This window comes from Hyperoodon ampullatus (assembly GCF_949752795.1).
Source record: "Hyperoodon ampullatus genome assembly, chromosome: 5".
NCBI lineage: Eukaryota > Metazoa > Chordata > Mammalia > Artiodactyla > Ziphiidae > Hyperoodon > Hyperoodon ampullatus.
In genome coordinates this window covers 137,497,033-137,510,056 of record NC_136918.1, presented here as the reverse complement: position 1 = coordinate 137,510,056, position 13,024 = coordinate 137,497,033, and the positions used below count along the sequence as shown (strand labels likewise).

The following is a 13,024-nucleotide window of genomic DNA, read 5'->3' as shown; positions in this document are numbered from 1 at the left end:
TGGGCAGATTTCCCTGGTGAGCCTTAATATGACACAGGGGATGGCTCGTGCTTCTGGAGGCCTTCCCGTCCTGAAATTATTAACGTATTAAAATGTTACTAATGCAGACTTCCCTGGTGGCACAGTGGTTAAGAATCCGCCTGCCAGTGCAGGGAACAGGTGTTCGAGCCCTGGTCTGGGAAGATCCCACATGCCGCGGAGCAACTAAGCATGTGCACCACAGATACTGAGCCTGCGCTCTAGAGCCCGCGAGCCACAACTACTGAGCCCATGTGCCTAGAGCCCATGCTCCGCAACAAGAGAAGCCACCGTGGTGAGAGGCCCGTGTACCAGGGCGAGGAGTGGCCCCTGCTCGCCGCAACTAGAGAATGACTGCGCACAGCAGCGAAGACCCAACACAGCCAAAAAAAAAAAAAATGTTACTAGTGCCATAGGCCTGCCCGTTAATCAGGATGTCCACTGAGCCCCAGAAAGGCTCCGGCCGGCTATAGGTAAGGCTGCCTGGGCTCATGGTGTCAGGACCGATGTCAGAGGGAGGTTGTCGGCTGCAAAGCCTCACCTTGTCAGGGTCCAGGAGGGCATGACAGATGATGTCCTCACAGACGTTGGCTGTCGGGGCCAGGCAGTGCAGGCGGTAGAACAACTCTACACACGTGATGTGATGCTCCCGGGTCTCCTTGTTCAGCTGATTCCAAAGCACACGAGCCACCCTCTGGACGGAGGGGAGACCGTGTGAACACAGGGCAGCTCCCGCCCATTTCCTCCTGGTGGCAGCCCCGTCCCAGCCCCCAGGTACTGGCTTCTGCCTACATTTGCTATGGGAGAATCCTCAATGCACAAAGAACCACCACCACCAAGCAGCACAAAGCGAAGCAAACCTAAACCACATTACAGATCCCTCAGGAGTCATCCGCGCAAGGGCAACGTTATAGGTTAAACTTGGACGTCTGAGACCAGCTCAGAACACTGCAGCTCTTGCCCAGAACTTCACTTTCAGAGGGGAATCATCTGGAAGCAAGAACCTATCAGCTGAGGCACCCTTTCAACAAGCATACACCAAGGCTCCCTACATGCCAGCATTGGGGTTCCAGAGACGCACCCTCTAGGAAGTTTGGTGGATTTGCGGTGGTCGGTGTCCTGAGATAGATACCGTAGGACCTTACCACCTAGGGTTGGCTCAAACTGGCGTTCAGCTTTCATGCCCCAAACTTGTTTGTTCCCATTTCTGTGCACAACGCTGTGGCGGATGCCCTGGCTCACCTTCAGGGCCCAAACTGTAACCCACATAGACTCCTTTATCTCCCCAGCCCTGAGCTCAGCGCCTTAAACATATGAGGTCTGCAAGTGGCTGCAGCCCCTCCCCAAGCCCCAGGGAGCACGGCGGGTGCCTGACCCAACCACGGTGACACTCAAAAGGAGGGCTGGTGCCCACTTCCGGGAGGGGAATTTCTGAAGGCATTCTTCCAGATCATGGAAAAAGATGATGTCTCACAGATTATAACTTTTTATAATGTACATCTTAGATCAAAGAACTTCTTTCGGCTCATTGATTTCTCTTTAACAAAACTGTCTTCTCTGCACAGATCAAATTAACCACTGACTGGTTTGAGCCACTAACCATTATTTATTTTTTTATCTAAGGGACCATGATTTCCAATTAACAACTTACATGTAAACTTCCGAGACAAAACTTTCGACTAAGTAAAGCAGTCCCCTTACTTGCAGTCCCTATGGCAAATTGATGCGTAAGATGCTCCACCTGGAAGGTTTAAAGTTTTTTTTGGAGGGTTTCTGAGACTTGATATGGATCACAAAAACACACCTGCTCCTTCACCTGCCTTAGCCTTCTCAATCCCTATGTTCTGGACATTTTATTCGTGGTTGGCAATCTGCCTTACAACCTAGAAAGGGCAGAGGATTCTTGGGATATCTGACCTTATCCTCATTTGCACTGTGTGCAGAAGGAAAGCTGGTAGGTGAGCCATTCCATGGGAATGAGAAAAAGGCTAGAGGATGTGGAACCAGCCCAACACCTGGAATCCAAGAACCAGGGGCACATCCTGGCTATGTGTGCAGGTTGCTTTACCACTTCTAATTCCAGCATCTCAATGTGGGCAGGTACCAGCCACACCCAGCTCTTGAGAACCTGATAATATGTAACGTATGCTCCCGTGCTTGGCAAGTAGTAGATACTCAGGTATGTAACTAAATTTGAGTCAAAATAAAAATCCAGGCTTTGGAAAGAACTCATAAAAGTATACTTCACACCAAACAAGAGCAAAGCATTGCGTGCCACCATTTTTACTCTATTAATAGCTTTCCAAGGACTCATGGACTCAATTCTTTCTTTTCTTCTCTGTGCCTGCGAGGTAATTATGTCAAGCTGTGTGATGTACGCAGGACCAGGGAAGATCTGCCCAGTCACTGTGCTTACAGTTGGCACTGTTCCTGGTTCCAAGTTCTACAGATTCAAGATCTTTACTGTGACTCAAGTTTGGTAAGAAGGAGACAGGGAGAATGAGAGGCAGAAGCTGAAGAGCAATTCAATCCAGGATCTGCCAGGACCCAACATCGTAAATGGGGCTCGACTGCACAGACTGTGGACCCTCTACCAGCAAAACCACCAGAACCAGTGAAAATTATAAAAAAAAAATTAAACAGCCAGCCATTTAGAGCTGCTGGAAATTATCCGACGGACGCTCAAAAGAGATGAAGAAACACTCAAGAAAGTCTACGAACATTCCAGTCCAAGTAGCAATAGTCTATGCCACTTGAACCATAACCCCTATCCACCTCTCAATCAAGCTTGGCTTCGCAGGGTGTGGCCAAGAAGATGGGCGCCCCCTGCTTCCAGCTCCCAGTCAAAGGCTTCTGCATCTCCCTGGGAGGAACAGGCATTTTACTCCTCTGCCATGGAGGCTCTATCCAGGCACAGCAGGCTAAGAATACTGGGGTCCAGATCATTCTTGCTCCAGTTTGCTTGTAAGGGAAAAGTCACATGCTAGGAGAGGAAAAGAGGCACACTCAGAAGACCAGAGGCTAGCACCCTTGCCCAGCACCCTGTAGGGATATCGCACCAAGAAAAACAGACAACTGTCCGAGTCGCAGCTCTTCCTGTGCAATAGTATTCAGAGAATTTGCCCAGCGGGAGAGGCAAGCCATAAAACAGAGAGTTGCATAGCTCTCTATAAGGGAAATGAGCTTATTTGGAACAGAGCACAGGTATATGTTCAAGTCTAGGAGTGCTTTCAAAAACAACAGAGAGGGCTTCCCTGGTGGCGCAGTGGTTGGGAGTCCGCCTGCCGATGCAGGGCACATGGGTTCGTGCCCCGGTCCGGGATGATCCCACATGCGGCTGGGCCCGGGAGCCTGTGCTCCGCAATGGGAGAGGCCACAACAGTGAGAGGCCCATGCACACCGCAAAAAAAAAAAAAAACTACCTGAGAGAGGAGTGTAAATTTCATTGGCTCAGACTGTGGAGTAATTTATGCCCCAGGGCATGTTGAAAACAATAGAGCAATCAGCCAGTGACTAGTGGAGATTAACATCTGGGTGTGATACCAACAGAGCTTAATAGAGACCAGACAGTCAATGAGAATAGAAAGCAGACAGTCAAGGAGAATCTTGCGAAGATCACTATCATCTCAGACTGGCTGCACATTCCTAACAGCAGCGCCAAAGGCCTCACACTGCAGGGGAAACAGACATCACTACAACAGTCAAGTCACTAAACAAACAAAAAAGACAACAAGTCACTGGTGGGGTGGGAGGGAGGTGCCAGAGTACAAATTTACAAGAATATGTTACCTAAAATGTCCAGTCTTCAATAAAGATTATAAGACATGCAAAGATACAAGAAAACATGACCCATACATTTGGAAGAGGAATAGAGCTATTCAAGAGGGATGTTTCTATATCTCACTGGAATTTAGTATGAATGTGAAGTCAATTCTGATAAAATGTATATGGTAAACCTTAGAGTAACCACTAAAAAAAATAACTCCTAAAATATACTGAAAAAGTCATCAAGGAAATTAAAATTTTACACTGGAAAATATTCACTTAATGAAAAAGAAAGTAGTAAAAGGGAAATAGGTGGAAAAAAGATACGACATATAGAAAACAAGGAATATAATAAAAACCATTGAATTGTGTGCTTTAAATGAATGAATTATACCTAAGTGATGCTGGTTTTTTTTGGTTTTTTTTAAAAAAAGGAAACAAAGCTGAGAGGTGGCCTCAATTACATGACTTGCTTGATAGAGCTCATCTCCAATAGGTGAAAAGCCAGCCCATTTCGAAAGCCTTTCAGAGGACGGGCTGTCAAGACCTGAAAGGACAGTTTAATTCCAATACCTCCTTCCCACATACAACATCTAAAATGTCTCTTCCTTAGCAACCCCGAATTTGCAGGGCATCTGCTGTCCTGACCACCTGCAGGGGAAATGTGTTCCATCTACAGGCCCCAGTGAGTAGGCTGGTCCCTGTCTATACCTACACGACCACTTCCCCGTGGCCTGAATCAGTGCTGTGGTCGACTGGACGGCAGAAGGCACCTGACCCAAGGGTGCCCCACGGACTGCCTATTTAATAGCCTTGACCAGTTAGTTCAGAATTGTAAGAAAGTGATGCAACTGTCATTAGCTATGAGAATCAAGCCTGAGGGTCCCGAGGCAGACTGAAGGTCAAGTGGCAACCAAGTTAGGTCCTGGTTGGCAGGGAGAAGTGCAGAGCAAGCAGCCTCGGGACCTGACAGCTTCCCAGGTGAGACCCCGTGAGACCCAGCTGCATTCCACTCCCGCCCTTGGACTCCCATGGGCTCCCCTACCTTTATAATAAACCTCACTTTTCTTTTCATGAGCTAGCTGGAGTACCTTTCAGCTTCTTGCAATCAAGTGAGCCCTATACTACCTTATTTTCTTACTGTCACCCAAAAGATGGACAACACCTGCTCGCCATCTTCAGCAACAATCATCCTTACACTTGAGATGAACTAAGTTTTCCTTGAGGCTAAATAACCTCAAAGCCTCTAACCTCACAAATTAGGACGGAGTCTCTTTTTCTGTATATTTAGATAACTTAGGAATCCTGCCAGATGGAGTCTGGTCAGCCTAAAACTGAATGCAAATATTACTGAACCCTTGCTGCGGGGACAGAAACTGTGCCAGGAGCCTGGGCTAGGGAGATGGACAAGGCAGGCAAGGTCTGCAGCTACCCTCACCGGCTGCCACCCAAGGCACCATATTCTTTGTCACCACCGCTACAACTTCTGGGACAACTTCAAATAAAGAGCCTGGGAAAAGGGTCCCAGGGTCCCAGCTACCCTCCTCTGGATGGGAAATACCTGATAGAAGTCTGTTTTCTCTGCGATGACTTTCAATAGTCCTGGAGCAATGGGAGGAACTGTCACCATCTGCAGCTTGCTGAAAAATGGGTTGTGTCCGGAGCTTTTATAGCGTTTCACTTTGTCTTCAATGACAAGTGCTAGGGACAGGGAGTGGTTTATCACTTCGAGCAGGGTGGAGATGGCCACGTCCCGGAGGTAGCCGTCCGTCACACAGCAGCAAATGGTCATCATGGATTTCAGCCAAGGTGGAAAACTGGAATCGCCAGCTTCTGGAAGAAAGCCAACCAGAGAGAACAGAGAGAGAGACAGACAAAACCTCATGAAACTCGCTCACCAACCCAGGAGCCAGTCTCTAAGACGTTTAGATCCGGGAAGTCACCTGGACAGCAGTGTGATAAACTTCTGGTGGTGACAGGATACGCTGTCCCCATTCAGGGCCAGAGGACAAATGAGACCAAGTCTGGTTTCATGCGCTTGTCAGATTATTCAAATTCTGCAAAGGTTGGTCTCAGGGCTTTGAAATGATTCAAAATGTTTGTTTTCATATCATTAAAAAAATTTGTAAATATAGTAAAATTTGAGTTGAAAAACTTTTTTTTTTTTTTTTTGAAATTTACACAGAGTCAGAATCACATTTTTTGGGGGGGCAGAGTTCAAAATGTGTTTTCCAAGCCCTCTTGGTGGTAGGGCACATGCCATTAGCTTTAAGAGGCCGAAAATATACTGAAGCTATCAATTCTAAATGCACGTTTCCAAGTATACTGTCATTTGCAGCTCACGAGCCAAGAGACAAATTGCATGGGACGTTTAAGGTAATGACAAGAGGAGAAATCTTCACCCTCTGCTCCCACCTACTTAATCCCTCTTTCTTCTTCTCCACTTTTTCCTCCATCCCCTTTTCCTTTCAAGTGCTCACTGCCTGCAATGGACTCAGCTGTGTCTGCCCAACATGAACACGTTGAAGCCCTCACTCCCAATGGGATGGTATCTGGAGGTGGGGCTTAGGGAGGTGATTAGGTCTAAGTGAGGTCCTGGGTGTGCGGCCTTCAGGATACGACTGGTGCCCTTTTAAGAAGAGACAACAGAGAGAGCCCCCTACCGCTGCCCCCCACCCAGGACGTGAACATACGGTGAGAAGGTGGCAGTCTCTAACCAAGTGGAGAGCTCTCACCAGAAACTGACTATGCTGGCACCCTGATCTCAAACTTCTGGACCCAGAGCCGTGAGAAAATAAATTGCTTTTGGTTAAGCCACCCAGCCTACGGCAGTTCGTTATGGCAGCCCAAGCTAAGACGCTGCCTGTTACGGGTTGAACTGTGTCCTCAAAAAAATTCTTATGTTGAAGTCCTAACCCCCTAGAATGTGACCCTCTTGGGAAAAAGGTCATGCAGATGTAACTAATTAAAATGAGGTCGGGGGAGTTCCCTCGTGGTCCAGTGGTTAGGACTTGGAGCTTTCACTGCCGTGGGCCCAGGTTCGATCCCTGGCTGGGGAAGAGACAAGATCCTGCAAGCTGTGTGGCATGGCCAAATAAATAAATACTGAATAAACTAAAATGAGCAGAGTGGGCCCCAAATCCAGTAGAACAGGTGCCTTATAGAAGGGAAATTTGAACACAGACATATACACAGGAAGAACACCATGGAAAGATCAGAGTTGGGCTGCCACAAGCCCAGGAACTACCAGAGGCTAAAGGAGGCTTGAACACATCCTTTCCCAGCACCTTCAGAGGGAGCATGGCCTTGCCAACACGTGGACCTCAGACTTCTGGCCTCCAGACCCATGAGATAATCCATTTCTATTGTTTAAGCCACTTAGTTTGTGACACTTTGTTATGGCAGCCCTAGCAAACTAATATGTAAAGCTTTAAGAGCAGGTCTCACGAAAGAGTCTATTTACTGACTACCATAAGCACCTTTAAAGTGTCAGACTTTTTTTTCTTTCTTTTGTGGCGACGCCCCGTGGCATGTGGGATCTTGGTTCCCCGACCAGGGATGGAACCCGTGCCCCCTGCAGTGGGAGCACGGAGTCTTAACCACTGGACTGCCGGGGAAGTCCCAGAACTCTTGACGGGCCTTGCTAGACACCCCTAGTTTAAAAATACAGACCCAGCCTCATCCATTTCCCAGCTGGTGAGACAAATCCAAACCATACAGGCTAACTACAAAACCAGGAAGGAAACAAATGTGGCACACGGTTCCTTCTCGGCCGCTGTGATTTTAGCTCGTCTCTAAACCTCCACTGCCCGAGTCCCACGGCTCCTCCGCGGGACTCTAGCCGGTCCGTCCTCTCACCCGGCAGCTGGAAGAGTGCGTCGCAGAGCCGCTCGGTCTCCTCCTGGGACAGGTACACGGGGAAGGTGGCGCAGTCCAGCAGCAGGTGGCAGGCCGCGGCGAAGGCCTCCCTGCAGCCCTCCCTCGAGCTCCCCGGGTCGATGACCACCTGGTCCACGGCCCACTCCTCCTCCCCCTTGCGGCCAGGGCTGCTGGGCAGGGGCGAGGGCGTCTCCAAGCTCTTTGTCTTGAATGGAGACCCTCGCACTGTGAACAGGTCCGAGAGCATCTGCCTGAACTGGGGCCCGCCGAGGGGCTTCGCCTCCCACGAGCTCTTCCTCCCCGAGTCGCTGCCCGCCGTGCCCCGCATCCCACCCTCCTCCCTCGGGCCTGCGGGCTCTGCCGGCTTGGTTTCTTCTCCGGATGCCGTCAGCGGTACTCCAAAAATGTTCCTGTGGGCAAAGTTGGCAATTAGCTCCTGGAGGCAAAGAAACGTCCTCTGCATGCTCCTGCCCTTCTTCCAGACGTCGTCTTTGTCCGGAGAAACCCTGGGAACCCTCAGGTGCTCAGAGAGCTCTGGCGACGAAGCACTGAGGCCGATGCCACTGTCTTCAGATTTAAGCGGAGGAAATGGAGCGTCTTCATCACCAGGAAGCACTGCGTTTGTGCCTAAGATTACTTCACTGTTTTCACCTTTGACTGGACTCTGCAAAACATGGAAGTTTGTACCGTGTATCTCGAAAGACCAAGGGATTCAAACATCAACTGAATCAGGCTACGAAGGCGTCCTCCCTGCTTTTCAAAATCACAGTTCTCTACCCGGAGAGGTTCCCTGTGTACACGTGTCTAATGCAATGGAGAGGGCACGCAGCGGGCAGGAGAAAGGCGGCCAGCCCAGCGAGGCGGCTGACCAAGCCCTGCGCTCTTTGGGTGGGCTGGCTTTGAGGCCACTTTATTTATTTAGGCCCTTCAGGGTCCAACAGGGTTATTTAAAAACAGCTTCTGGCAGATGTAAAAATATGAATGAGGAAACTGGGCTGAGTGTAAAATAAAGGCACAAAGGAACGAAATAAGGGGAGACAGCTAGAACAAAGTGTTTACCCCTGTACACGTTTTACACACACATATATATATGCGTATATATATTCTGTGGCTTTTCCAAAAGGATGACACTTCAACCTTTAATGAATCAACCTCTCATACTGTTACTCAGCTCATATAGCATTAAACTGAAAACTTTTCAGCATTTGACCCACTGTGCTCTTTGGGGAAGACTGAGATAGTATCATGCAATTTTAGAAACATAGTGTTACTTATATTTGTTCACTACACATGCTTCAACTTTATATCTTACATCCTTCTGAGGATATTTTTTTCCAACAGCTGTAAGAGCTAGGAGAAAAGAAAAAAAAAAAAAAAAGACTAACTTAGAGAATGAAGCAACAGTCTGTAATTAGTTTGCAAACTGAGATGCAAGCCCCATCGGGCAGGCATCTGCCCCCAGCACTAACCAACACGCACAGCTGTCTTTCAGGAATGCTTCGCTCTTTTAGTCCGTTTGCACACCTGTCTGCCATTGCACTGAATGGATTTCAAGGGCAGAGTTTTCAAATCCCTAAACAAAGTAGAAAATAAAAATAATTCAAAGACCATGGGCCGGGGGGCTTCCCTGGTGGCGCAGTGGTTGAGAGTCCGCCTGCCGATGCAGGGGACGCGGGTTTGTGCCCCGGTCCGGGAAGATCCCACATGCCGCGGAGCGGCTGGGACCATGAGCCATGGCCGCTGGGCCTGCATGTCCGGAGCCTGTGCTCCGCAACGGGAGAGGCCGCAGCAGTGAGTGGCCCGCGTACCACAAAAAAAAAAAAAAAAAAAAAAAAGACCATGGGCCTCAGACTGCTTGTGGAACCATAACTCTTACAGTCTTTTTGGGGGACAATTTGGTAACATCTTTCTAAGGTAAGAAATGGGTTTGACTGCAACCCATTCCTATAAACTTATCCCTGAGAAACACTTGCAGCCCTGAGAACAGGTTGTACGAAGATGCTGACTGCAGCACTGTAACAGTGAAAAACTAGAAATAACCAAAATAACCTCGATAGGGGAAGAGGTGAAGCAATTGTAAAGCCATACCACAGACTCTCATGCAGAAATGAGGAAAGAGTAAGATACCTCTGTGTACACAGATATGCAAAGATGTCCTCCAAATAGTGTTTGGATGCAAGCCAAAGTGAATCAGAGAATAATGTATGTTATGGGTTGAACTGCGTTCCCTAAAAAGATGTTGAACTCCTAACCTCCAGCATCTGTGAACGGGACCTTATTTGGAAATAGGGTCTTTGCAGATGATCAAGTAAGTGAGGTCATCAGGGTGGGGCCTAATCCAATATGACTGGTGTCCTTATAAAAAGGTGAAATTTGGACACACACATATGCGCACAGGGAAGATGCCGTGTGAAGAGGAAGGCTGCGATTGGGGAGGTGCGTCCATAAGCCCAGGAACACCAAAGATCGCCAGTGAAACACCAGAAGACAGGCAAGATGCATGGAATGGAGTCTCCCTCACAGCCTCACAAGGAACCACCCTGCTCACACCTTAATCTCAGACATCTGGCCTCCAGAACTGTGAGACAATAACTTTCTGTTATTTTGTCAGCCAGTGTGGCACTTTATTACGGCAGCCCCAGGGACTACTCTCTCACTTATATTAAAAAAAAAAAAATTACACGTATACAAACATACACATAGAAAAGTCTGGACGGTGAGCTATGTCTAGCCATTAGCTTAGTGATGGGCTTCAGCAGGAAGTAGCAGGGCAGAGGGTGAAATGACCGGGGGTTGCTCCTACACTAAAAGTTTTTATGAAGTGTGTGAGGATTTTAGAAGCGTGTTTTAGATATTACCGATATATCTTCTAGTCTTTATCCCTACACGGGAAGGTACAAGGTTCCTTCAGCCCAGAGAACCACTTCGGCTCCTCCCAGCACGTACCAAGTTTCCACTTGCAGGCTCCGTGTCCAGGTAGGAAGGCGGCATCTGGACCTTGCTGAGCACTTTGAAACATGTCTTCAATGCGTGCGTGAGTTCAGGTAGGCTTAGCGCCTCCATTTCCTTGGCCAGAAGCTGCACCAGGCAGCCAAGCACCTGAGGGAGGTACTGGGTTTGCACCTCGGAGTAAAGTTCCTGTGAAACAGAGACATGGGTTTAATGTGTAACCAGTAGAAAATTCAAATTTTTTTTACAGCATAAGTTTGTTTCACATTAATTCCCAAATCAGAAAACAAAATAATATCTTTTTGATCTAAATAAATCAGTGGACGTTCTTCCTCTTTCAGGTGGCTTTCCTCTTTCTAGCAGAAAATAATCGCCACATTTATTTCTATATTAAAGAAATCAATTTCCTTTGAGAAAATGAGCCAAGGGTGTGACTTTAACTAAGAAATGCATTTACTCTCTGGGACTTCCCTGGCAAGCCAGTGGTTAAGACTCTGTGCTTCCACTGCAGGGGGCACAGGTTCCATCCCTGGTCGGGGAACCAAGATCCCACGTGCCGCGCAACGCGGCCAAATAAATAAATAAAAAATTTAAAAAATACATTAACTCTCACTCCTAAATAACTGTTGTTATTTAGGATGGGTGACACTCAGCTCATCATCTGGTTTCCATAACTTCAGCTCAACCCACTTACAACTGGCTCAACAGTTATAACCCCTTATATTAAAAGGACCTAAAAGAGACAACATCCAACTACATCTTCCATGCTGAAACACACATGAACACAGTGCTATGTATTTAGGTAAAACTACTTCTTCAGTAAGTTTAGGTTCATAAAAAGGCCAACAACACGAATCAGGATGTAAATAACAGCCAGCACTGGGCCATCTCCTTAGAGCAAAGGACGTACCAGGGGGATCACGTCCAGGAGGAACACGAGGAGGGAGCAGAACTCTGAGACTGTCGGTGGGGGGCCGACGCGTCTCCCGGCAGCGAGACTCTGCTTTGCGGGTCTGTGTGAGTCACAGGAAAGAAAAACAACTCTCTTATAATAATTTCGAGCGTTTCCTATGATTTCCAATAAAGTTGCTTATTCTATTCCAACCATAATGAAAGACAGCTTCTGCAGTTCTAATAATGAAGCTTTGGTGCCAAAAACTATCTAACATATAGACAAGTGTCAATAAGTCTTGAATCTGCTTGTCTCCAAAACAGGTTCACTCTGACTTGAACTTCCTCAGATCAGGTGAGGGTGGTCCATGCCCACGTGGGATTCCCTACCCAGCAGATCTGGAGCTATCAACAGCAACAATTCCAGGCCCCCAGCCCCAAACCAAAGGCATGTTCCCGGGGAAAGAGCCTGGTGACAGAACGCAGGACAGCTGTTCAATGTGCTGTCAGAGCAACCAGAGACAGCTCCCTCCATGTCACCAGGAGCTCATCTCCCCACGAGCTGCTTAGAATGTCTCAGCTCCCACAGAGAAGTGTAACTCCACTGGGCTTATCTTATTCTCAAGCTCAACTCTTCCTTTTCAATAAGTAGGCAACTGGATACGTAAGTTAAAAAGTCAGTATACTAGTTCCCAAAACAGTAATTTTGGATTCATCTAGCTATCACAGTACAATTCAACCTGAGTTAATTTTCTTCATTGTAAATTATAGCTTAGTTATCTTGGCATTTATCTTGGTAAGGGACTGAAGAACTGTATCCATTACATCTGGGAGATTCTGCTGCTGGGTGCCTGCTCTAAAGACACCCATGCGTCTGTGTGTAAAGAGACAGGACCAACACGGTCACCGGAGTACTATTTGCAACAATGAAAAGACTGAAACTGGTTTATTCACACACAGGACTACTATACCTAAGATGAATGAACTAGGTGTATATAAATCAAAGGGCTGTGGACCACACCCCACCCCCCAAAACAACACACTGCAAAAAGTTATAAACAACTTGATAGTATTTATATAAAATTTGAACAGACAAAACAGACTATATCGTTTCTGGATACACGTTATAAAAACACAGATATCACAACAACACACTGCAAAAAGTTATAAACAACTTGATAGTATTTATATAAAATTTGAACAGACAAAACAGACTATATCGTTTCTGGATACACGTTATAAAAACACAGATATCACAGGACAGACATGAATTTCAGAACAGTGATGAAAGCTGGGATGAAAGGAGGAAAAAGGGCTGGGAAGGTGGGGAGTTAGCTCTATCTGGGTAGCAACATTTTATTCCTTTAAAAAAAAAGGATGTGGGGCTTCCCTGGTGGCGCAGTGGTTGAGAGTCCGCCTGCTGATGTAGGGAACGTGGGTTCGTGCCCCGGTCCGGGAAGATCCCACATGCCACGGAGTGGCTGGGCCCGTGAGCCATGGCCACTGAGCCTGTGCGTCCGGA

At 47.6% G+C, this 13,024-nt stretch overlaps 1 protein-coding gene across 4 annotated transcripts in view; it reads right to left on the bottom strand.

Moving 5' to 3' along the window:
* Positions 1-13,024, bottom strand: part of DOP1B (DOP1 leucine zipper like protein B) — a gene marked incomplete at both ends in the record, with an annotated part of 100,575 nt that overhangs the window by 43,032 nt on the left and 44,519 nt on the right. For 3 of the 4 annotated variants that reach the window (XM_079704900.1, XM_079704901.1, XM_079704903.1), the window contains 5 exons: positions 560-712; positions 5,345-5,616; positions 7,642-8,326; positions 10,609-10,800; positions 11,522-11,624. In XM_079704900.1, the coding sequence (XP_079561026.1) occupies positions 560-712; positions 5,345-5,616; positions 7,642-8,326; positions 10,609-10,800; positions 11,522-11,624 (1,405 nt within the window). The remainder of the gene's footprint in view (positions 1-559; positions 713-5,344; positions 5,617-7,641; positions 8,327-10,608; positions 10,801-11,521; positions 11,625-13,024) is intronic. The other variant, XM_079704902.1, reaches the window with a different exon arrangement.